The sequence below is a fragment of the Mirounga angustirostris genome, unplaced genomic scaffold (genome assembly GCF_029215605.1).
Source record: "Mirounga angustirostris isolate CCGP_5_RB_7025 unplaced genomic scaffold, mMirAng1.0.hap1 SCAF_10, whole genome shotgun sequence".
Classification (NCBI taxonomy): domain Eukaryota; kingdom Metazoa; phylum Chordata; class Mammalia; order Carnivora; family Phocidae; genus Mirounga; species Mirounga angustirostris.
Genome location: NW_026991718.1, coordinates 138,369,795 through 138,393,206, shown reverse-complemented (window position 1 = coordinate 138,393,206; position 23,412 = coordinate 138,369,795). Strand labels below are relative to the sequence as shown.

Genomic DNA, 23,412 nt, shown 5'->3' with positions numbered 1-23,412 from the left:
CACCCAGTGGTGTGGGGGGGCGGTGAACAGGCTGTGGGGCTGTTTTTCCAGGTATCCTGCCTCTCAGAGGCAGTGACGCCACCTCTGTGTTGACTGGCAGGAGCTCCACACGGCAGTCGACAGAGGGGGGTGGCGTACCTGCGCCCCCATCCCCGCCCCGTCAGCAGCCAGGTCCAGAAAACCCAAAGACAGAGACATAAAAGAGCAGAAACAGACAAGCTGAAGAGGGCAGGAGATGAACTCTCCACTTGTGAGTGGGTGGGTGGAGGGACAGAAAGAGCCCACAGGACACCAAGGACACCGTCTGCTCCTTCCAAGTGTACGTAATAAGTATGGTGCACAGCAGGGACGCTGAGGCACAAAGGGAAAAGGGTGGTCCGCTCCAGCCACGTCTGTCATGGGTTTGGGGGGTGGTGCTCTGAGGCCCCAGTGCCGGAGTCCTGGGCTCATGCATGGAGAGAAATGCCCATGACCCTTGAGTGTACTTCACCAGCTCTCGAGGCCCAACTCCTGCTCTGCTCTGGGCCTGTCCCCTAGCGGGGGGACAGATGACCCACCCCCTAGAGCCCTGGGTCAGCTGGACCAAAGTGTGCCCCACTGTGGGGACCCATAGCAGCCTGAGTCCAGGAGCCTCTGACCCAGGTCCCTCACTCCACCCACCGGCCAGGGCAGGTAGGAGGCAGAGCCAGCCCAGCTTGTCCTGTTGCTTACAGCCTTGTGAACAGCCCCACTAAGGGCCTTCCTGCCTGGGCTGAGGCAGTGTCCGTTGTCCCACCTGTTGTCCCACCGCAGAGACACCCATGGACACACAGGGAAAGGTGCCAGACAAGCAGACATGGCCAGCTGTGTCTCTCCTGTTTTCTGGCACAGGCTGGAGCAATAGTCTCCCATCCTCCATTCTGGGCTCTTAACCCCACCCCCATCCCACCCAGAAGGTCCACCCTTCCAGGCCCCTTGGGGTCAGTAGGATGGGGAGCCACAAGGGTGCCTCCAGGGGACAGCTCACACCGCCGCCCCAGTAGGGAGAAGGCAGAGCAGCTTGATGCCTAGAAGCCCCTCCCACAATGGCAGGGCAGGAGGCCAGTGGGGGGCCCAGTTTGGAGCAGTCCCCATCGCCAGGGGCTGGGGGAGTCCAGGAGCAGCATCAGAACATGAGAGGGCCTCCCACAGAGAGCAGCTGTTTCCAATACAGCTTCTCAGCAGTGGTGGGCCAGCACAGGAGGGTGGGCAGGGGTCTCCTCAAAGGACTCCTGCCCAGCGCCCTGCCTGGGGAGCTCTCCAAGGGACCTGGCTTTGCCCTGTCTGGGCAGAGCTGCTGTCCCGGGCAGAACCACAGCCCCGGGGCCTGGAGGCTCCAGCCCTGGGTCAGGTTTCCCACTGCTCCCCCTCCTGGCTCCAACCACCTGCTTCCAGGAGGATCAGAGAAGGGAAGTCCCCACCCCCAGCTCCCGCTGAGTCAGGCTGGCCAGGAACAGACCCTGGGGCCTAGTGCCTGGCAGGAAGTTCTAGCAGCCCGGCCTGGCACAGGCCACAGCTCCCACGCCCAGGACCCAGCCTGGACCTGGAAGGACCTGGGCCCAGGTGTCGAACCCTCCCCAGCAAACAGCCCAGAAGGAGGTCAGGGAGGCTGGGAGCAGGTTAGGTGCACCCTCTCCCCAGTAGACATGCTCATCCCCTGAGACCCACTTAGGAACACCACACACACCACCAGCCACACAGCCTACCAGGAGTTACGTCAGGGCCAAGGCTGTGCTCGTTTGCCCAATCCCAACAAGGCCATGCTGGGCAGGCAAGGATGGACTTAAATCACCCTCCTCTCAACTGAACAAGCACTCCAGACAATCCAACCACATAGCCCACATTCTACAGAAACTACATAGGATTTTGGCAGAGAAGTCGGTGGTTTTAGTACACGGAGAGAACCGTGCAGGGCTGTGCAGCCTCCACGCCTCTCGTTCCAGTGTCCTCCCAATTCCTCAACAAGAAACCCTCACCTGTGAGCTGTGACTCCCCAGCCCCTCTTGACCCCAGCCCCCTTCCCTGTGGTTTGCCTATTCTGTACATTTCACAGAAATGAAATCATACAATACGTGAATTTTGAGTGTGGCTTTGTTCACCGAGAGTAATGTTTTCAAGGTTCATCCACGTTGTCGCATCCTTCATTCCTTTGTAAGGCTGAATAATATTCCACTGTGTGACTAGACCACACCAAACGATGGGCACTTAGATTGTTTCCCTGTTTCGAGATTGTGAATAATGCTGCAGTGAATGTTTGTGTACAAAGGTTTTGTGTGGACATGTGTTTTCATTAAAACTGCATACATTTATATTTCTAATGACAGAGTCTGAGCAGGTAGGTTAAGTACATTAGAACAGCTGCTCCCAGAAGGGGAGTCCAGAGCAGCTGACCTGCAAACCCAACAGCCAAGCCCAAGGCTCAATCCTCCACCCAGCCCACCCCACTCCTGCCCCAGGCGGGGGAGGGGTCCCATGCACCAGGCTCCAGTCCACGGAGGGTCTTGGCCAGGTGTGTGGGAATTCCTGGCCCAGGACTGGGGAGAGAGCGGTGGGAATGCCAAGGCTCTTCCTCATTGTGTCCCCAAGTCCACTGGGGCTCCCTCCCCACCTCTAGCCCTGCATGGAAGCCAGGCAGGATGCAACGGGCCGGCTCAGCACGGTGGGAGCTCCCTGCCCTCCACATGTCTCCTGCGACCCCACTTTGTCCTCCACCCTCACTACCCAAACCTGTGCCCCAGGACCCCGCCCCGTATCCCACGCTCCTGCCAGCCTGCGCGCCCGCCCGAGAAAACAGGAAGGGGTGCGCGGCGGCGGCGGCGCTGCGAGGAGGTGCAGGAAGTGGCCGCCGGTGCGGAGCTTATCTTGGGCCACAGCCGGGGACCCCTGGCCTCACGCCCCACACAGGCCCGGTGGACCGGAGGACAGGGCCTGCTCACCTGGCGAGGAGCCCTGGCCACCTCCCCCCAAGCGACAGTGGTCACAGGCAGGCTATGGAGGCGACTAGGCCGGTGACAGGCCTTCACGGAGCCAGGCCATGCGGCTCACAGATGTGAGCAGAGGTCCCATCGAGATGCAGCTCAGGGGTGCCCGGCGGGCTCAGTGGGAAGAGCCTGCGATTCTTGATCTTGGGGTCGTGTGTTCAAGCCCCACGTTGTATGTAGAGATTACTAAAAAAAATAAACTTAAACAACAACAACAACAACAACCCACAGCCCAGAGGTGACTCAGGGGCCAGTGTCCAATCCCAGGCTGGCCCACCTCCCCCACAATACACTCCCCTTCCCAGGTCCTGACCTTCCCATTTCCCCCAAAACAAGGACTCACTTCCCCCAGCAAGTGTGAATCCCTGCTGGTCCTTCAGGAGGAAGGCTGGGGAAGTGGGGGTTCATTGGGGTTGGGGGGATGATGGTTGTTGTTTGCTTCTGTGTTTACAAAGCTGGGTCTTTTCCTAGGGAGGGGACAGGATGGGGACTGTCCCTGGGAGCCCCCCAGGGTCCTACAGGCCACTGGCAGGGACAATGGGCTGCAGCACCTGGCATACACCCCCCACCCCCGAGTATTTGCTTTGTTTCCTGGTGTGGGGGACCTTGTTTGTTCCCACATCAGCCACAGATGGCGCAGGCCGCCTCCTTGCACACCTGCAGACCAGGGGACCCCACACGCAGATTCACATGCAAGGGCCAAGTGCCAGGCAAGGCCAGCACACCCTTCAGGTCTGGGTGCAGGTGCTTCCTCCCGGCCTGAGTGTGGCCCCATGCCTTCTCGGCACCCAGCGCCAGATGCGGGGCCTGGCTAACTCACATCCTGTCCCACAGCTAAGGCTCCATGAACATGGGAGCCGCATCTGTCCAGAGTCGGGGCATGGCAGACACTCATCTTTCCCACCACCTCCCCTTGCTCAGTCAGGCTGCACTGGTGGACCATAAGGGAGGGGACATGGAGGGAGGTGCCGGGCAGGGCAGAGGCCGTCCGCCGCCCTCAGAAGGGGCAGCACACTGGGCTGGCGTGGACCCCACCCCATGTGGTCTTTGGCAGCCTGCAAAGAGGCAGAGGTAGGAAGTGGGGGTGGGGAGAGAGGAGCATGTGGGCGGGGTGGGGAACACACAAGTGGCAAAGTCGGGATCAACTTTTTGGTTTTCAAATCCAGAGACTATTTGCCAGTCGCCCGTGTTCCAGATGTTCTTTCAAAGGCTCCCAGTCTGGGGAGGCTGTGGGACCAGGCTACTCTTCAAAGTCTGCCTGGCCCCCCTCCTTTTGGGGCGGCACATGGGGGTCTGGCTCCCTGGCTTCAGGAAGTTGCACAACCCCGGCCTGCGCCCTGCGGCCCCATCTACCGCCCTGGCACGGCCCCTCCTTCTGGGACCCAGCCCCCACCTCCCTGGAAGCAGCTGAGAAGGCGCATGTACGGGACAGGGACAGGACGCCACTGGGCGCAGGCCCTGCCCCCTGCCCCAGGCCTCAGCAAGGAGGGACACGCAGCTGGGCGCAGGCCCACAGCTCTGTCCCTGGTTGTGTCCCTCATCTCTGTTGGTTCTGGTCAGATCCAGCCGGCGGTTCCGGAGCAGCCTGTGCTGGTGGTGAACAAGCCACAAAGGGGGTCTGGGTGCTGAACCTGCAAGCGAACACCGTGGGGTCTGAGCGGGGCATCCCCCAGCTTTCCCTCTGCTCTCTGTGCCTTGGCAGGTCACTGTGGCTCCACTCCCACCCCCAGGCCTGGTCTGGTTGGGATATCCCCACCCTGGACAAGTGAACTTTGTCCCAGGAGCCAGAAGCCCAACTTGCCACCATCCTGTGTGAGCAATGACGTGGCCGTGGTGGGATGGTGGCCCCAGGAGAGCAAGGTCCACCTCCCAGAGCCTGTGGGTGGGAGCATATTTAGAAAAAATGGTCTTGGCAGATGTGACTCAGGATCTTGAGGTGAGGAGATCATCCTGGATCACCCACGTGGCCCTTAGACCAGTGGCAAAGACCCTCACAAGAAGAAGGCCACGTGAAGGGAAGAGCCTACAGCAGCTGCGGGAAGCCAGGATGGATTTGCCCCAGCAGGGAGCACAGCCCAATAACACCTTGATTTCCAACCCATGACAATGATTTTGGACTTTTAGTCTCCAGAACCGTGAGGGAAGAAATTTCTACTGTGTTAAGACACACCATTTGTGATGATTTGTCACAACAGCCCTAGGAAACTGATACAGTGTGAAATATGGGGACAAGGGCCCAGGTCTCCACACCCATAACACTGGCCTATTATCAGGGTGTTGGCAAAACGTGCGGGGCCTCTGCCCAGCATGGACGCCACTCAGTAGGGCAGAAGGTGGACGGGGGGGCTCACTCTGAGAACAAGTTGGGAGCAAGCCTGGGCGCACTGGGTTCTGCCGGCTCAGGCCACAGGCCTCCAGTCCCTGCCCTGAGGTGTTCAATTTGCCAGGACAGACCAAAGTTAGACTTCAGGAGGGCTGCCTGAAAGAGGGAGGCTCTGCCAGGCAGGGGGCTGGGCTAGGTCTAGGACACACACACCTGGGTGCACATACTCACGGGCAGCCCCTCGGCACACCTGTGTATGCACACTCACACACGTACACACGCCTCCAGGTGGGCTCTGGCAGGACCCTCCAGGGGAGAACAGTGGGGTCAGGGTGCCCATTCATGTGGTCATGGTCTAGGACTCAGGGATGATGTCCCCAAAACTCTGAGGCCTCTGCTCCCCGTCCCACCGCCCCCACCCCAAGCTGCTCTTCATTTGAACCGTCCTCAGGCATCCGTGGATGGAGGGGCTGCACTCTTGCCCACCTACCTCTCCCCAGGAAAGCCTGACTGCTCTCAGCAGCAGAAAGGGGGTGCTGTGGGTGGGCAGCAGGCCTGACAGCCCAGGAGGCTGTGCTCAAGGGGCTTTAGGAGAGGAGTGCTGTCCCCATGGGCTCTGGGCCGGGGCAGATCTAAGTGCAAGGAGCCCTCGGGGAAACAGGAGCAGGGTGGGAGAGAGCCTGTCCCCGTCCTGTCCCTGAACCCACACCCCTGGACTCTCTTACTGACCTTCAACCCTCAACTCAGTGGCCCCACACCTTACGCTCCAGCCAAATTGGGCCTGCCCCGCCCCTCCCCATGCAGGCAAGGGCCCAGGCTGAGGAGCCAGCGACAGGAACTGCACCACACACGTCTGCTCCTCTATCAGCCCTCTCCAGGTCCCACACAAGGACGCATCCAGGCACTCGGGCCAGGACCCTGGCATTGCCTGGTCACTCCTCACCCCTCCAGGTCCAGCCCACCTCCTTCAGCCTCACTGCACCACACAGCCCCAGCCCCCACATACCATCTCCATGCAAGGCATGGGGATCTTTCCTGGTCCGGACTCCAGCAACCCTCCTCAGCTTAGACCCTCCACGCCCATGCCACTTCCTCAGTCCGAGCTCAGCCTCCTTCCTTGTCCTTTAGCCCCAGCCCCACACTGGCCCACTCCATACCGTGGCACACGCAGGGAGCATGTGCTGCCGACACCGGAGCCATGGAATGCCCCACGGGGCATGCAGGACCTGCGCCGTGGGCATCCCCCTCATGCGCACGACGGGGCGCCCAGGGCAGTTGCACACTGTGGCAGCAGGTGACTGAGTGCACACTGAGGCCTGGGAGGCTTGGTTCCCCATCCTGCGAACAGGGCGCACGTGGGGTGTGACCATGCTCAGGGCCCGGGTCTTATCCCAGCTTTTACACTTCCCGGCTATGTGATTTGGGACCACGGATAACCTCCCAGTGCCTCGGTCTCCTCAGGGACAGTAGTTCCCGTTGCACAGACACAATGTGTTAACACACGTACAGTGGGGCACTGGGTCAGGGTCACCTTCTCGAGTTCTTCATTCTGTGCTGGTGCTGACTGCCCCACCAGGAAGGCCCTTCTGCATCCCCGGCTTGTCTCTGTTCTGCCAGGGCACCCCAGACACAAGGCCTGCTCCGCTGCCTCCCCGGTCCATCTGCTTGGCAGAGAGGAGTGTGATGGGTGTTGAGTCCACCAGGCATCCTCCTTGGCCAGGGGCTCTCTCTCTGTGCCCCACTCTCCCTCCTGCATCAGCTGTGATTGGGGCGGGGGCCGTGGACACCCAGGTCTATGCAGCTGTGGGCTGGGGAGTCCAGGGTCAGCCCCGCACCCTGCCAAGCAAACATACGGTCCTAGAGCCCGAGATGGTGGGGCCCTGACCAGCCTGTCCGGGTCCACAGAGGGGGCAGTGGCCACCCCTCCCAGGGCCGCAGGAAATGGCCTGGCCCCACTTGCAGCCAGGGCCAGCGACTCTGGCTTCCCTTCAGGCCCGTTTCCTTTATCCGGTTGTTTTGCTCTGAATTCACAAAGCTCAGCCTTCCCTTCCCCTCCATGTCCACGCCTTCCCCCATTCCAGAGTGGAGCAGGACGGATACCGGATATTTCGGGGCCCGCTAGAGCCCCCACCCCCCACCCCGCCCTCAGCCTGGGGCTGCCCACTGACCAGGGGCGTCCCAGCCAGGGTCCCGAGCCGCCCCCTGCTGCCCAAGACTGGGAGCGCAGCGCCCTCGTCCTCGTCCAGGTGTGGCGGGTAAGGCTGGCTCCCCGAGCAGGTGCGTGCTGCCCCCGGCGCCCGCTCCCCGCCGAGGCGCAGATCCCGGGGCGGTCGGCCCCGCCGCCAGCAGGCGAAGGGAAGAAGACCAGGCCGCAGCACCAGCAGTTTATTGAGTCCTGGCTTGGTGCCCAAGCATCACCTCCAGGTCTAGGGCCCTCCGAGGAGCGCGGGCCGCGACAAGGCAGGGGCCGGGACCCAGCGGTGAGCCAACAAGAGGGAGAGAACGCGCTCGCCACCAAACGAAGCTCGTTCCCGGGCTCCGCGGCCCCGCCGGCTGTTCCCGGGCCCGCGCAGGAAGCGCGCTAGGCGTCCTCCGTGGCCGCCGCGCGCAGCGCGAAGAGCTTCTCCCAGCAGGTGGCGACGGCGTCCAGGGCGTGCAGCAGGAGCCTCCTCCGGCTGCCGCGACGCCGGGGAGGGCGCCTCTCGGGCCACCGGCTCCGCTGGTGGGGACGGGACGGTCAGCCAGTGCCCACGGCCCCTACCCCCGCCCAAGCTTGCGTCGAGCCCCTGGAGCTCCCAGATGGCGACGCCGCGGGGCTATGGGAGGCTCAGTGGGGGGTGGGCGGAACCCGCGGGAGGGGAGGGACCCGGGCCCGCCCCGCACACCTGGCGCAGCATCCGGCAGTGCCGCCGCATCACCGCCTCGGTGCGCAAGGCTACGGTCCACGCTGCTTTCTCCAGGGCCCCGCGGCGGCCCCCGGCCACCACCCTGCGCAGGGTCCGACCCAGGGACGCAATGGACAGTAGGATACTGTGCTCCTGGGGAAGGAAGGGAGGAAACTGGGGGCTGGGGGGAGAGCCCTAGGAGGAGGCCCCTAGAGGGGACCGGAGGGCACGGGTGGGGGCGTCTCCTCCATACCTTCTGGGCACTGCAGGAAGCTCCCACCCGACCCCGCCATCCAGGGGCTGCAGGTCCAGTCAGGTTTTTCTGAATGAAATGGAGGTGTTGGGAGCCTGGCCCAGTCCATTGTGCCCCTGGCCCACCCTGCCTCACAGCGGCCTGCAGGTCCTCAAAGATGACCGCTCGGTAGTGGTGGAGCACGTCAGGGACGCTGCAGGTGCGGAGCCCTGCCTGGCCGGGGGCCATTCCCAGCAGAGCCAGCAGGAGCGCCCAGAGTGCAGGCTTAGGAGGCACCTGGAAGGGACACTGGGTCAGGGTGGGGTGCCCAGGCCTGTGGAGGGGGCCTCCCCTATAGCAAGCCCTCTGGCAGTTTGCTTTGGACAGCCCCCCAGACAACCACCAGGGAATCTCTGAGCTGGTATAAAACGGAGAGGTCACTGTGCCGTTCATGATCTAGGCTGGATCGAGCAGAGGAAGGATAGACCGTAGGCCTGCAAACCGGACAGCTCAACACTTGAGGCAGAGATCTGCGGGGTGAATGACATGGGGCGGGGGGAGTGGCTGGGAAGGCAGGCCCACTGAGGCCTGAAGGGCCAGGAAGGAGACAGGGCACTCCAGAGGCGGCAGCACGGGGCCAAGGGCCCAGAAGACTGTGGGGCAAGGCTGACCTCGGTCTAGGGGTATGGCCTCTCCCCTGGCCATGCCCTAACTCATCCCCACACTTCCCTGACACAACCCCCACCAGAGCCAGGCTCTCTTCCTGAGGAGCACCCCCTGCTCCCCAGAACACTGCTCACTTCTGTGTCCCCACAGCAGGGGCAGAACTGACCTGCTCCCACTCCTCATCAATGGATCTGCCACCACCAGCTCTCACAGCCATGGGAAATGGGGTACCCCTGCACCTCCAGCCCCCCCCTCAGCCTCCAGCGGGCCCTCCCTCACTCCCGCCAGGACAGGGGTGAGGGCTCAGAGCTCAAGGCCACACCCCTTTGGGAGGGGAAGGCTTGGGGAAACCCCCAGGGGCAAGGGAGGAAGGGGCCATTTGGTGCCCCACTAGACAGTCCTTCTACAGGCCTCCCCCTCCAGAAGGGACTGGCTTGGGGAGAAGCCCACACCCACCCAGAAGCCCCAACATCAAAGAGAGAGCAGCTAGTTCCCAGACCCTGGGCCACACACCCACCCTCAGGCCCCCCGGCTGGAGTCAAACAGCGACTGGAAAATTAATCATGTGAAGCCAGCGAAACGCAGGACTCGACTCCGCTTCCCAGCCCCGGGAGGGGAGCCTGACCGAACAGCACCCCAACCAGCACGGAGACCTGGGGTGCAGCATTGGCAGGAGGAGCAGATGCAGTTTGCTGTGGCCCCTCCTCAAACCTGCCCCCAGGCATGCCCAGCGGGTCAGTGGTCACAGCCAGAGCAAGAGCTGTGGGTGCTGGAGAGATCCCCATGGCGTAGGAGGGCTGCCCAGGTGCTCCTCGGAAGGCCTGCCCATCTCCCAGCCCAGTCAGGGAGAATCAGGGCAGCCCTGGCACCAGGACGGCCCAGCTGACCCCCTCCTTCCCTTCCCCTTCCCCCCACTGCCGGGAAGAACAGGCAAGAGCACCAGGGCCAGGCCTGCCAGGCCGAGGCGACGGGAACCCAGGGGGATTTCCCAGTAGGGCACGGAAGGTCATGCAGCCTCCCCTGGGATATGCTCATTCCCAAACCCTCTGCGGCCGTGGGTGAGCCCCTTCCCCAATGGCCCAATGCCACTCACCATGGGCCTCTCAGGGCGAGGCCCTCCCTCACTCCCACCAGTGGGCCTTGCACATGATCCTGGGTCCCCAGGTAGGGAACGAGTGTGGCTGACACTCCAGGTCCTCCTGCTCCAAGCCTGGCCAACAGGGCTTCCCAGGACAGGCTGCAGCAGGGCAGGCTGGCGGCAGGCAGACAAGGCTTTTGAAGTTGGCTCCTCTGAGCAAAGGAGGGAGGGAGCAGGAGGGAGGCCCCAGGATCCCAGCCCTACCCCCTCCCTCTCCCCACCTCCTATCCAATTGCTTCTTCAATTAACCTGACCCTGGAGCCCAGCAGCTGCGGGCTCTCTTCCCATCCAGTGGGTCTCGGATTAAGCCATCAGCCCCAGGAAGATATGCACTGTTGAGGAGGAGGTGGGGTGTCCGGTGGGCAGGGCAGGGCGCAGATGGGGGGAGGGTAGCCAGAAGAGACCAGGGACCTGCCTGTCTGCACCCCTCCACAGGGGCCTTTCTCAGTGGTCAGTTGCTACTGCCTCTTCTGGGAACCTGGCTCCCAGGTGAGCTGGACCTAAGCCCCGCCACAGCCACCAGCCCCCGCACCCTGACGTCCGGGGGGTCCTGCCCCAGCAGGTCCCGGGCGCGGGACTTCCCAGGCTCCTCCTGCCGCTCAGGCCTCTGGGGCTGAGGGGGTCTTCTGCTGGGGGAGGTCATGGCCACTCGCCCAAGCAGGCTCTCCGGGAGCTGGGCCACCACAGCCCTGTCTGGCAGTGCCCGGGGGGTCACCCCCACAGCCAGCACCTCAGAACAAGGGCAGCCCCCAGAAGCCAACTTGCCTTGAGCTGGAACCGAAGAAATGTCAGTGAAGAAAAGCTAAGGTTCATTTTTCCCAGAGAGGAAAGTAGTTTCCCCACCTCAGAACAAACAACCCCACGCAAAGGAGAAGACATTCACACTGGATGATCCAGATCCTCCAGAACCTTCCAAGGGCTCCGCAGAAGTCCTCACCTGACGGCAGCCGAGTCACTGCTCCTGCCGGGGCCTTGGTAGGAACGGGCTGCTTTTCAAGCTCCTCAAAGCTTCAGGTCTCCCTCTTCAGTGTAACAGGCAGGATCCCTCCCGCCTCCTCCAAGAGATCAACGGAGACTCCTAAGTCTCAGTGAAGACCCCGTAAGCCTCCCGGCACCGCTTCTCAGGCCTAGCCCATCTCAGGGTGAGAAGCAGGGAAGCATTTCCAGATCCACAGTTTGTGAGTGGGATCCAGGCCACACGGGTGTTCTGCTGCCCGCTCTGGGCTGGCAGTATCCTTGTGGCTCCCAGAACATCAGAGATGGACCCGGCAGGGCCTGCACTCTCCAGGCAAAGCTGCCCGTGCCCCAGATGCTGCCGTGGAGGCAAGCGCTCCCCAACCTGGGCTGCCTGGGGAGGGCTGAGCCGCGGGTCAGTGACTGAGCCCCACCACAGGCCCCCTCATCGGTGTCACAGGACACCCAGAGGCACCCAGGAGCCACTCTGGAATCTTCTTGCACATGAACATGTGAGGACAGCGGCCAGCTACTCTTCTCCGCACCACATGGAACAAGTGGCATCTCCTCTCCCTGGCCCACGGCCTCCCGGCAACCCATGGCCTCTGGCCACATGTCTGCAGCCGCGGCCAACACACCCCTTCTAAGAGAATCCGCTGGTTTCCAGCCCGACACACATACAGGGGTCCACAGCCTGAGGAAGGCCTTTGTCCTCACACAGCATCCACAGTGAAAATACGCTAAGACTCCCAGGTTATACATTTGTCAATCCAGGGATGAGGGCAGTTACAAGTGCTTTAGAACAAAACTGCTGATTATAAATTAGCAAAAATAAATTCACATGCAAATATGAGAAAATCTCTTCCGGTAACATTTCCCTTGAACACACGAACACACACCCAAGGAGCCTCCCAGTGACCCCTTAGCAACACGCTCTGGGAGGCACTTTAGGAAGCTGAGCCTGCTGTTTGCACTCCCTGGCAGGCAGACCTATGTGATGCCCCCCACCCAGAGGGGATAAATGAATCACCAGGAGAGCCTGTCCCAGCTGTTCCCAGAGCAAGAGCTCCCAGGCCCTCCTCACACAGTCCCAAGGAGGCTTCCTCTGCGGGATACAGGCTGTCTGCAAGTGGCCCCCTTGAAAACAAGAACCCCGGTGAGCCGACTGGGGCCACAAACGTGAGTCTGCTCCTGGTGGGGCAAGGGCGTGGAGAAAACCAGCAGGGCACCAACCCAGACACGCGACCTGGAAAACTTTTAATAAAAGAGCAGGCTGGACAACTCAGGACCCCTTCCACCCCACTCCTTGCTATCACGCACTCCTCCACGTGCTGCCCCAAGGGCCGCGCCCTGCACGGACTGGACGATCAGAAGGTGTTCTTGATATGGGCCGCCACCAGCACAAGGATCTCCCCAATCTTCCTCTGCCAGTTGGCGATGTCCTTGGACACAGCACACCACAGCTCCCCGTGCCGGGGCTCGGCGTTCTCACAGCGCCTCCTCACCTCCTCCCGCTGCTCCTGGGCAGGCACCAGTGGGCATCTGAGTCAGGGCCCCTCCCAGGGGGCCCCTCCCGCTCACCCCACCACACTCACCCAGCCCCACAGCCCCAGGCCTGGCGGGCAGGCGTAGAGTTGTCTTCCAGGTATATTACTCGAGACAGTCCCTCCTCCAGGGGGCAAGCCCCACTGCACGGACCCGCCCAGGAGCTAGCTTCAGCACACAGATGCTGAGCCAAGTCAAGCCCCCCCGTCTGTGCCTCAAACGAGTGCCCCGATCCTGCCTTCTCTGAACAAGGAGTTGCCCAGATTCCATGTGGCACAGCTCCCAGTTCCTGTGGGGATCCCAGGACAGCCTGGCCATCCCCAACCCCACGAGCACAACTCTGGCAATGTTGAGCACTGGGCAGGGGGATGGATGCGGGTGGTTGCTGCCCAGGCTCCCCCGCACGCCACCCCAGGCTCGTGTGGAGCAGGACAGAACTCGCCGGGGCACAAGGTCAATCCTCAGGGCTTGAACCCCACCCTCATTTCTACTGTGATCCCACACCCCAGTCACCAGCCGCCATGTGCAGCTCACCTCTGTGCCATGCTGCAGCTCAAACTTGTAGAAGAAGGCCCAGGCGTCCCCCAGGTCCGAGTCAATCTTGACCGTGCGGTGGAACCACTCCCTGGCCTTGGTGATCTTCCGCTCACTCCAGAACAGCCTGTCGGGAAGCATCGGTGCAGGGACCCAGAGTAAGTGCCCCGTCTCACGGTGCCTGAGGGTGCTGGCCAGCACAAGCCACAGAGGCCCTGGGCGTGGCCCGGCCCTGGCCTCCTCTGGCTGCTGCTTGCCCGTGTGGGTGGTGGACGGCGAGCCCAGCCCCTGCTGCGGCCAGCACAGAGTTTTCTCCTCTCCCTGGTGAGCCCCTGGGCTCCCAACAGGAGGGCTGAGGAATGGGGCCTGGCTCCCTGGGTGTCGCTCCAGGTCACCAACCTGCAACTGTCCTTCGAGGGTCTAAACAGCTGTTTCTTAAAAAGTCCACATAGAGCAAGAACTTCAAACTCCATTAAGACTTTGATCAGAGAAAGTCAAGTTTCAACCTGCTCCTCAACAGATACCTTCTAAATCATTCTGCCCGCCCCTGGCAGCCTCCAGCAGAACCCAGCCAACACTGACAAGACAGGCCTTGGGTCAGTACCAGGAACTTGGGCCCACAGCAGACACAGACACCCAAAAACCAGGCCCATGCTGGGAGCCACAAGTGAGGACGGCCAGAAACCAAGTGAAGGGCCCATGAGCACCCTCCCCGACACACCGGTGCAGGCAGGAGGTGGGAAGGGCAGGGGGTGACCCCTGACAGCCTTGGGCTCCCCCGGCCCCGTAGCCACAGGCACCAGAGCAGCCCCCGAACCACGAACCCGCCGTTCAGGGCAGCTGCTTGGGCTGGTCTCAGTTACAACAAGGAGTGATTTCATGCCGATAGCTTGATTGTTTTTTAAGCCTTGTGGTATTCTTAATTGCTTGGTGTTAGATAAACTATGACTTAAAGAGCACAAACCCAGATAGCAGGTACACAGAACACCAACCTGGGAACAGCAAAGGGCGACTTATTTACTTTAGCAAAGCTTTTTACGAGGTTTTATGGCCGCCCTATCAGAGTGTCATACATAACAGTCATTCTGGGAGGCGGAAGCCCAGAGCAGGAGGGAGGGGGCCCCAAAGGAGCCCAAGCTGGGCCTCAGGAGCCGGTGGGAAGCCTCGCAGCAGCTGGTGAGGAGGTGTCCTGCAGGACCTAAGAAGTGGGGCCAACGCCACCTGGGCGTACCTCGCTGGGGGGGGGGGGGCGCGGTGGGCAGACTCCTGCTCAGCAGCACACGGGAGCTCCTGGGCCACACGTGCCGCCTCCCCAAGGTGAGGCCTGAGCAGCAGTCCCAGGAGCCCAGCCAAGGCTCTTCCTGATGACCCTCCACCTCAAACACACCGGTCACCTCCCAGCCTCCTCTCCACACACCCAGCCCCCATCCTGCTCTCAGGCCCTCCATGCAACAGCCACAACGTCACTCAATCTTCCCAAGGCCCCGAGCTTCCTCCCACACCCCGCACACCACACGCCTCCCCAGAGAGCCCTGACCCAGCCCCCGATACTCGAGCTGATGGTGCGAGGTCACTGGCTGTCCTCTTGCTCTTGGGATCATGCACCCTAAAGGAAAGATGGTCTCCAGCACATACATCTCTGCACCCCCAGATGGGCTGACTGGGCCTGACCGACAGACCCTGGATTGTCCCTGAGGTCACCAAGGTGAAAATGTCTGCTTTCTCACTCTCACACAAGAAAAACAACTTCCTTGCATAGAGCTCTTTGCTTTGCTTACTACTTCAATTCTGTGAGGACCAACATCAGCAAGTTTGCTTCTTACAACCTAGGACACGTGTAGGCGTAGACTGAAAAGTGCCACAGACGGAGAGAGCACTCCCATCAGAAGGAGCCCAGGACGGAGGGAAGGAGGGCCGGGCCCACAGGAAGCTGCCTGTCTGTGGGTCAGGGATAGCCCAGGCCATTGGGGCAGCATAGGTCTACGTGGCCTCTGCCTGGAGATGTGCCTGCTTTGGGTCAAAGCAAAAGTGCTTTATCATGGAGCTCTGGTGGCCAAGGACCCTAAGAGATTCCATCAGGTCTCCAGGGTCAGCAACCCCACGAGGATGCCCCCACTCACTTGGCCACAGCCAGGAGGACATGGGGGTCATGCTCACACTTCTTCAGGGCATCGACGCTCTTGGTCTTCCTCTGGGGCCTTGCCTCAAGGAAGATGGCTTCAGACCACAGGACACCTGCAATTCAGACATAAGGGCACAACTCAGACCCCACCTCTGCTTTTAGAAGTGGCCTGTCCATGTGCAGGCTACCCCGAGAGAGGCTTGCTAAGATTCTAACCTGGGGCGTCCTCTGACCATGGCTATGACCTCCCACATGTCTGCCCACAGGGCCTGCCTGATAGCACAGGCCGGATTGTCACAGGTGGTGACTGGGTTGGAAGAACCCCAAACCTACAAGGTTCACTCCCACCAACTCTGTAATTCCACATTCAAGGATTTATTACAACAAAACAATCAGAAATGCTAGTAAAGATTCAAACTGACCAACCGGGGAGTGGTATACTTCCTGCACACCCACACTGCTACATTCCACGAAGCCACTGAAAAATTTACTTTCTTGAAGATTTGATGACAATGGAAAATTCTCACAAAACTTTCAGCTTTAGGGGTGCCTGGGTGGCTCAGTCGTTAAACATCTGCCATCGGCTCAGGTCATGATCCCAGGGTCCTGGCATCGAGCCCCGCATCGGGCTCCCAGCTCGGCGGGGACCCTGCTTCTCCCTCTCCCTGTCGCTCCCCCTGCTTGTGCTCTCTCTCTCTTGCTCTGTCTCAAATAAATAAAATCTTAAAAAACAAAGCTTTCAGCTTTAAAACAAGGCACAACACTAAACACATGAGGGCTTCCATCGTGCGCAGTAACACAGCTGTAATAATACAAATAAGCAAAAAGTAACAATTTCTCAATAGTGGGCTTATAGGTGATTTTTTGTTTTATTTTTGAGTAATCTCTACACCCACCATGGGGCTTGAACTCACGACCTGGAGATCAAGAGTCAGACGCTCCACCGACTGAGCCAGCCAGGCGCCCCTACAGGTGATTTTTAATATCGTTTTTTTTAAACTCCAAATGTGTTCATGCTACATGTACGTTTAGATGCAGGGTAAGATAATGGAACTTAAGTTTCAGAAGAAAAAGTAATGGGGGCGCATCAGAACACGAAGTCAAACTCCCCACAACGAGACTGGAGACGTAATTCAAATGTCTGAAAGACCAAGTAGAGCTGAAACTCTGACAAACAAAACTATTTCATAGCACGTTTGAACCCTGAGACCCACTCCCTCAGGAAGTGCCGCTGCCTGCCGAGTCTGGGAAGCCAGGAAGCCGCTTACCGGAGTTGGGGCACTCCTGCAGCGCCTTGGCCATGAGCGTGTTGGCAATGTTCTTCAGCCCTGCACGGTACTCCAGCCTGACAGACTCCAACCTGAGGAAAGGGGCCCACAGGGCAGGTCACCCGTGCACGGAAGCCCAAGGACAAGCCTAGCTACAGTCCCAGAAGTTCCTGGGAACCCCCCGTGGCTGGAGCTCCCTGCGCTGCCAAGCACAGCCCATCCGCCAGAGAAGTGAGGAGGCCTGGGACCCTGATACCATGCAGGTGCGAGTAAACACGTGCAGGACAAGGTCCAGCTGGCATGCTGTCGCCACTGGGACAGTGAGCACCATGTCAGCAGCGTCCAGGACCTGCCCATCTTTCTGGGGTCTCCTTTGGCAACCACCACACCCCAGGCTCTGACTCTATGAACCCTACACGGCACCTCTCCGCAAGCTGTTTCCTACGGACAGAACACCATCCTCACCTGACAACTTCGTGTTCATCCCTTAAAGCCTCGTCTAGATGTGACCTCCTCTGTAGGGTCTACCTTCTTGGCTCCATCCATCCCCGATCCCCCACTGTTAGCTCCTGGCTCCCCTGGGCACCTTCTACCAGAGCACAAATTAAACTGCATCCAACTATCTGCAGGCCCGTCTGAGTGTCCGGGCTGCACTCTCCCAAGGCAGGAACCGTGCTTCCTCAGGGACAGCACTGCCACGTTTCCCATGGAGCCTGAGCTGGAAACGCTGCTGCACAAAGGACTCCTCGTGAACAACTGAGGGAGGACAGCCCGTAGGAGGGGTGAGCTGGGTCTGCCAGGACTCACCACAGGCCAGGGTTCTTCGGGTTCTTCAGGCGAGACTTCTCCAAAATGGCCCGAGCTCGGGTCAGCTGCCCAACCTTCTCCTCCAGCCGAGAAAGCAAAAGCCACAGAGGGGTGGAGTGGGGACATTTCTTCAACTGCAGCCAACAAAGACAAGAGAGGCTCGGCTGGTGTCAGGGAGGGGCTGTGACAGCCGTGGCCAGCTCGTCAGGCCGGGAGAGTAGGGGATGCCTGCACCCATGGAGACCTGCCCGCTTCACGTCTGGGTGTGGAGATTTATGTGCGTGGCCATGCCGTGCACGCGTGTACGTGCCGACTACACGCTGTGCCGTGCCCCAGTGCGTGTGGGGAGCGTACAGAGCAGCGCTTACGTTAGGTGTGCTGTAACCCACACTTCACCGAGCGCAGTGCATACAGCTCTGCAGAAGGGAAAGCACAGGCCTGAGTGAGGGGACCAGGGTCTGGCCCTGCTACCACTCTACCAGCTGGGGCCTAAGCAAGTCACTGACCCCTAGGCCTCCAAGTCCCATACAAGGGGAGACAAATGGCACCCCAGGGCCAGGGTTCCATCTGCGAGGGGCAGCTCTGAGCTGCAGCCAAGGACACAGGCTCACCCCCTGGTTGTAGGCTTCCCGGGCCTTCTCCATCAGCTCCTCCTGCTCCTCAATCTGCCCTTTCATCATCCACAGCTTGGGGAAGTCCTCGTAGTGCTTCAGGGCCTCTTCACACAGCTCCTGGGCCGCTGCGATGTTCCCCAGCACCCACTCCAGCTTCACAGACTTCATGAACACCTGCGAGGCAGACGCGCTGTCAGGCAGCCCTCGCCCCCGCCCCCACCACCTGTCTGGACAGCATGACCACCTCTAGCACTGGGCCCAGCCAGAACCGGCACCTGCACCAGGAGGACACAGGCTTCACACTAGTTCCCCTCAAATGCCATTTGCCCCGCCGTGTTTTACAGGCTTTTGTAAGCTGTTTCGCATCCCCTGCAACAAGATGGGGGCCTAAATACACAAACACGTGTCAAAGTCAAGGATGAACCAACATGCCTAGTGTACCGTGGCTTTAGTGGGCACCTCACACCTTCCTGACGCCACAGGCCCCAGGGACCCCATGAGACCCGAGCAGCCTGCTCACCCGGGCAGTGGGCGCACTGCTCCGTGCCTTGGCCAGCAGCCGCCGGGCTCGCTCATACTCGTTGTTCTCTGACTCCAGCTTCACAGCGGCCAACCAGATCTCCTCGCTGTTGGGGTTGGCCTGGAGGGAGAGAGCAACAGTGTCAGGAGGGGATCAGAACAAAGTGGCCAGGGCCAGGTTACACTTAATCAAAAGCAGCCAGCCTGGGCATGGGGCCGGGCCCCCCTCTGCTGCAGGACAGTGCGATCCAAGCACTTCCAGGGCTAACAGATGACAAAGTCGGGTCCGGCCCAAGAATGCTGACCCACCCGAAAACCAGCCAGCCCACATTCTAGGCGCCCAGGCAACAACACCGGCCGTGGCAGAGCCATCTTCCCCAGGGCCCACTCTGAGCCCCAGGGTCCTGTCAAAACGACCCGGGGGGATCTGCCACACCCAATCCTCTCCCAAGCCTGGTGACAAGGAACCAGCCATCTCAGTGTGTCCACGGGAGCAGGAAAGAAGGGTGCCAAGGGCATCACGGGTGGTGTGGAGGGCTCCCACGGGGTAGGACTGGGCCACATGCAACCCAGAATGCAGCAAACACAGGGGTGGTGTCCTCATGGCCTCCTGAAAGCACAGCCACCCACTGCCCACACTTGCCTGTCTGCATCACAGACCTGGCAGGCAGCCCCCGAGTGACCGTCAGGGAGAGGAGAGCCACCTGGAGGGGGTGTTGGGGACAAGCAGCAATGTCCAGGCAGATGGCAGGAGAAGCTGTGAGCCAGACAGGAGCAGCACCCTCAACACGTGGCTGTCCTCCGACGGACAGCAGAAAGCCAAAGGCCAGATACAATCCCTCTCGTGGCATTTACTCAAGAAGGACAGACTTTATTGTTATGCTCGTCAGGGCTACAACAGCAGACTGACATTTATGCTGCACTCAACAGTGTATAGAAACCTACGCTGGGGCGCCTGGGTGGCTCAGTCGGTTAAGCGACTGCCTTCGGCTCAGGTCATGATCCCGGGGTCCTGGGATCGAGCCCCGCGGGAGGCCTGCTTCTCCCTCTCCCACTCCCCCTGCTTGTGTTCCCTCTCTGTCCAATGGAAAAAAAAACAACCTATGCCGTGAGCACTGAGTAACCCATGCAAGTGTTGAATCGCTATGTCGCACACTTCCTAAGACGAACATAACACTGTACGTTAACTCCCCTGGAATGAAAATTTCACAAAATTAAGTATGCTGCAAACTTCTAACACTCATACGGCCCAGCTCATGACGTCAGCCGTCGTCAGCCTGGCCGGGTGCGACTCCACCCACCTATGAGGCCTGGCTGCAGCCGGTGGCCCACGTGCAGAGTGCAGGGGCTGACATTCAAATTTCCACAGAGGAAAGAGGTTGTCACTGTGCTCTCATGTGGGGAAACGGTGTCTGGCGACTGCTGGGGAATGTCGCCTGTTGGCCCTATGTTCTGTGCTCTGGAACATGTGGCCTGTGGTTACAGTGAGGGGCCATGACCACAAGGCAGGTCCACCAGCCAGCCATTCTCCCACTCCTGGAACCCCTCAGGCCCCCAGCTGCCTGTAAAGCACCCCAAGTTCGGCGCATCCTGATCACACACATCCCCTCTCTTAGGTCAGCTCCCCTCAATGAGCAGGGGGAGGGCCTGAGGGCACAAGCACTCTGGAGCCCTCAGTCCCCAACAGGCACTGGGCCGGGGTTCAAGTGCACACGCCCCCTGCAGCCCCGCTGACCCCTCAACCCACCTGGAAGGCCAGAGCCAGGATGCTCCTCGCTGCAGGCACGTCCCCTGCCAGCCACTTGGACTTGGCGCCCATAAGCCACAGAACCTCCGCTTTGGGGCAATGGGCCACGGCCCTCTGCAGCAGCGCTTCCAGGGACTCCCTGGAAGACAGGGGGCCACAGTCACCACCAGAGCATGCAGGGTGCTCACAGCCTCAGCGTGGGTGCTGAAAAGACAGTTACTGCTCCAAAGTTCGGTGCTATAAATGATTTACCAGGTTTTACAACGGGGAGAGTGTGGGGAAATCTTTTCTCTTCATACAGGTTCTAAAATCAACTACTGAAGAGGGTGCTACAAAGCAAGGCATTGTTACGGGGCTAAGCCTGATGGAGGGACTTCTCAGGGGCCCTTTTATGGCCGTGTGTCCTGAGGGGAATGATAACTTCACGGTCTGGGTGACAGGAGACCTCTTTTCATCTGTAACCACAGATCCGCCGATAAAGATTATGACCCAGAACCTATTCTTCGGTATCCAAAGAAATTGTCTTATTGGAAACGAATTATTCTCGTCACTACTGAGCAAGAATCCCGCCAGCCTGGGTGGCAGGTACAAAGCCCCCAACCCTCATGTGGCCACCAGCCCTCTGCTGCAGCTCCTGGCACAGATGACCTCTTTGGGCCTCGACAGCAAGACGAAGGACTCGCTCTGTGTGGAGTGAAGCCCGAGAGAGCACACCATGCTTCCCAGACAACAGGAGAACCAGGACCCCAGATCGAGAGCGCCCCACCTCCTCTGGCCGTTCCATTCCATGAGTCAGCTGGATGGGAAGGGTGCCAGAGACGGGGAGGGAACTGCCCCGAGACCAGGGACCCAGGGCAGTGGTGTCAGTGAAGCACACCCACAAACCGCAGCCGCCAGGAGAGGCCCTGCTCCGGACCCGGACCGTCACAGGTGAGCCAGCAGTCATCTCAAAGCATCCCCAGTGAGTTAATTCCCAAACACCAAACCAGACGGCGTGAGTGGGGAGGAGACAGGAGCCTCAGCAACACACATGGACAGACACCCTGACCAGACTGAGATTCAGCAACACCAGGAAAGGAGAGAAACAGAGCCTCGGGGTGCTCCCAGCAGAAGCCCTGCAGAAATCAGCAGGGCCTGCCCCCCTCGCCTCACCCTAGCACAGGGAAGAACAGCGGAGGGCCCGAGCAGAGGGTGCACACAGCAACATGGGCCTGACGCCCCGGAGAGGCACCCCCTGAACACCAGAAATTGCAACACCTAATTTAATCAGCAGTTACAGCCAATAAGGCAGACCCAAAAGGTTTTTTCAATTAAAGAATACAATTAGAGAAAACCGTCAAGGACCTCCTCAGAGCACAAAACTAGCCCAAACCCAGAGTCAGCACAGCTTAAATGAAAACCATGCCTGCCTGGGCCAGACACTGCTAAAGCCAGTCCCGCACAGCGGTGGGGCCTCAGGCCCCTGCCTCGCCCAGGCACCCTCGGGCCACCAGGCATCCACCGGCCCAGCTGCGGGCTCTGCCCCAGAGACAGCCTCGGCATCTCAGTCTCTCCGCTATAAAGCAGTGACGACCTTACGTCGTCTTGACGACCTTACGTCTTGATGGCAGAAGGAGCCATCAAGAGAGATCACGCGAATGCTGTAGACGCCTCCGCCCCACATCACAGAGAACTGGATCTCAAATGTAGGCCCTCGCCCACCTGTGGGGATGTGAGGTTTAAATTCAGCTCTGCCCAACCTGGAGTCAGAGGGTCGATGTGCACACAGGGGTGGAGAACGACCCCCGCACCTGGGGCCCAACCACGTACCTGGTGCCGTGGTTCTTCTCGAAGTACGCGGCTCGCAGCCACACGCTCTTCTTGCTGGGGAACACTTGCAGGGCGTAGGCATAGATGGCGCGTGCACACTCCAGGGCGTTATGGGCCACACACTAGAGCAGAGAGACAGGCGTGAGAGCGGGCAGCCCAGCACGGCACCAGAGCAGGAGGCGGGACGGCCTCTGCTCAGAATCACTCAACAGGATGACCCAGTGAGAAAGAGTCCAGGAGACGGAAGCCCTGGAGCACAGGGACATGAAGCACACAGGGCCTGGGGCTGCGTGCTGGCCCTCAACAAACAGCAGGAACTGGTGCAGACGAACGGCAGCCACCAGCCACGGCTAAGTGAGGCAGGCACGCTGCGCCCACACACCGCACATACGGGTTCCTTCTTAAAAATTAGGTGTACTGGGCGCCTGGGTGGCTCAGTCGGTTAAGCGACTGCCTTCGGCTCAGGTCATGATCCTGGAGTCCCTGGATCGAGTCCCGCATCGGGCTCCCTGCTCGGCGGGGAGTCTGTTTCTCCCTCTGACCCTCCCCCCTCTCATGTGCTCTCTTTCTCATTCTCTCTCTGAAATAAATAAATAAAATCTTTAAAAAAAAAAAAAATTAGGTGTACTACACACTCTCCATTACAAAGATACGCTCATTAGCAATCTGAAAACACAGGTGAATACAAAGAAGAGAAAGCAATCACCAACGCATCGAGTGTGAACGGGTGTGGGTTCCGGCGTGAGGGATGGAGCAGCTCTGGAGTCAGGCGGTGGGGCTGACTGCACAACACGTGGATGCACTGGATGCACTGAGTCACAGCCTTCCAAGTGTTTGGAAAGGCAACTTTGAGGGTATGTGTATTTTTTTTTAAAGATTTTATTTATGTATTTGGGAGACAGAGCGAACGAGTGGGGGGACAGAGGGAGAGAGAGAAGCAGACTCCCCGCTGAGCAAGGAGCCTGATGCGAGACTCGACCCCAGGGTCCTGGGATCATGACCTGAGCCGAAGGCAGACTCCCAACCGACTCAGCCACCCAGGTGCCGCAGGATATATGTATTTTACCACAATAAAAAATGCAGCTTAAAAAAGAAAGAACCAGTCCACTCAAACAGACCTACCATAAACACATGTTATTCTCTTCGGATGCTGTTTTCCTCACTCAAGAATGATTTTATTCCCTGGTTAGCATCAAGCAACACAAGAAAACCAGTCACTATTGATGGTGAGAACGTCTCTAGATGGTCAC

The 23,412-nt window shown here is 59.8% G+C and overlaps 2 protein-coding genes across 2 annotated transcripts in view; both read right to left on the bottom strand.

Moving 5' to 3' along the window:
- Positions 1–7,517: 7,517 nt before the first annotated feature.
- Positions 7,518–12,291, bottom strand: CUNH20orf204 (chromosome unknown C20orf204 homolog). Its single transcript, XM_045886172.3, has 3 exons — positions 8,461–12,291; positions 8,208–8,360; positions 7,518–8,041 (listed from the first exon to the last, which is right to left on the bottom strand). Exons 1-3 carry the CDS (start codon positions 8,890–8,892, stop codon positions 7,904–7,906), a joined length of 723 nt encoding a protein of 240 aa, XP_045742128.2. The 5' UTR covers positions 8,893–12,291; the 3' UTR covers positions 7,518–7,903.
- A 142-nt stretch (positions 12,292–12,433) lies between these two features.
- The window catches only part of PRPF6 (pre-mRNA processing factor 6), a 45,414-nt gene continuing 34,435 nt past the window's right edge, over positions 12,434–23,412 (bottom strand). Inside the window, exons 13-21 of the mRNA XM_045886171.3 lie at positions 22,163–22,284; positions 20,354–20,492; positions 18,608–18,727; positions 18,085–18,261; positions 17,474–17,607; positions 16,667–16,758; positions 15,397–15,511; positions 13,277–13,403; positions 12,434–12,717 (exon numbers count right to left, since the gene is read on the bottom strand). Coding sequence (XP_045742127.1) covers positions 12,565–12,717; positions 13,277–13,403; positions 15,397–15,511; positions 16,667–16,758; positions 17,474–17,607; positions 18,085–18,261; positions 18,608–18,727; positions 20,354–20,492; positions 22,163–22,284 — 1,179 coding nt within the window. The 3' untranslated portion in view covers positions 12,434–12,564. The remainder of the gene's footprint in view (positions 12,718–13,276; positions 13,404–15,396; positions 15,512–16,666; positions 16,759–17,473; positions 17,608–18,084; positions 18,262–18,607; positions 18,728–20,353; positions 20,493–22,162; positions 22,285–23,412) is intronic.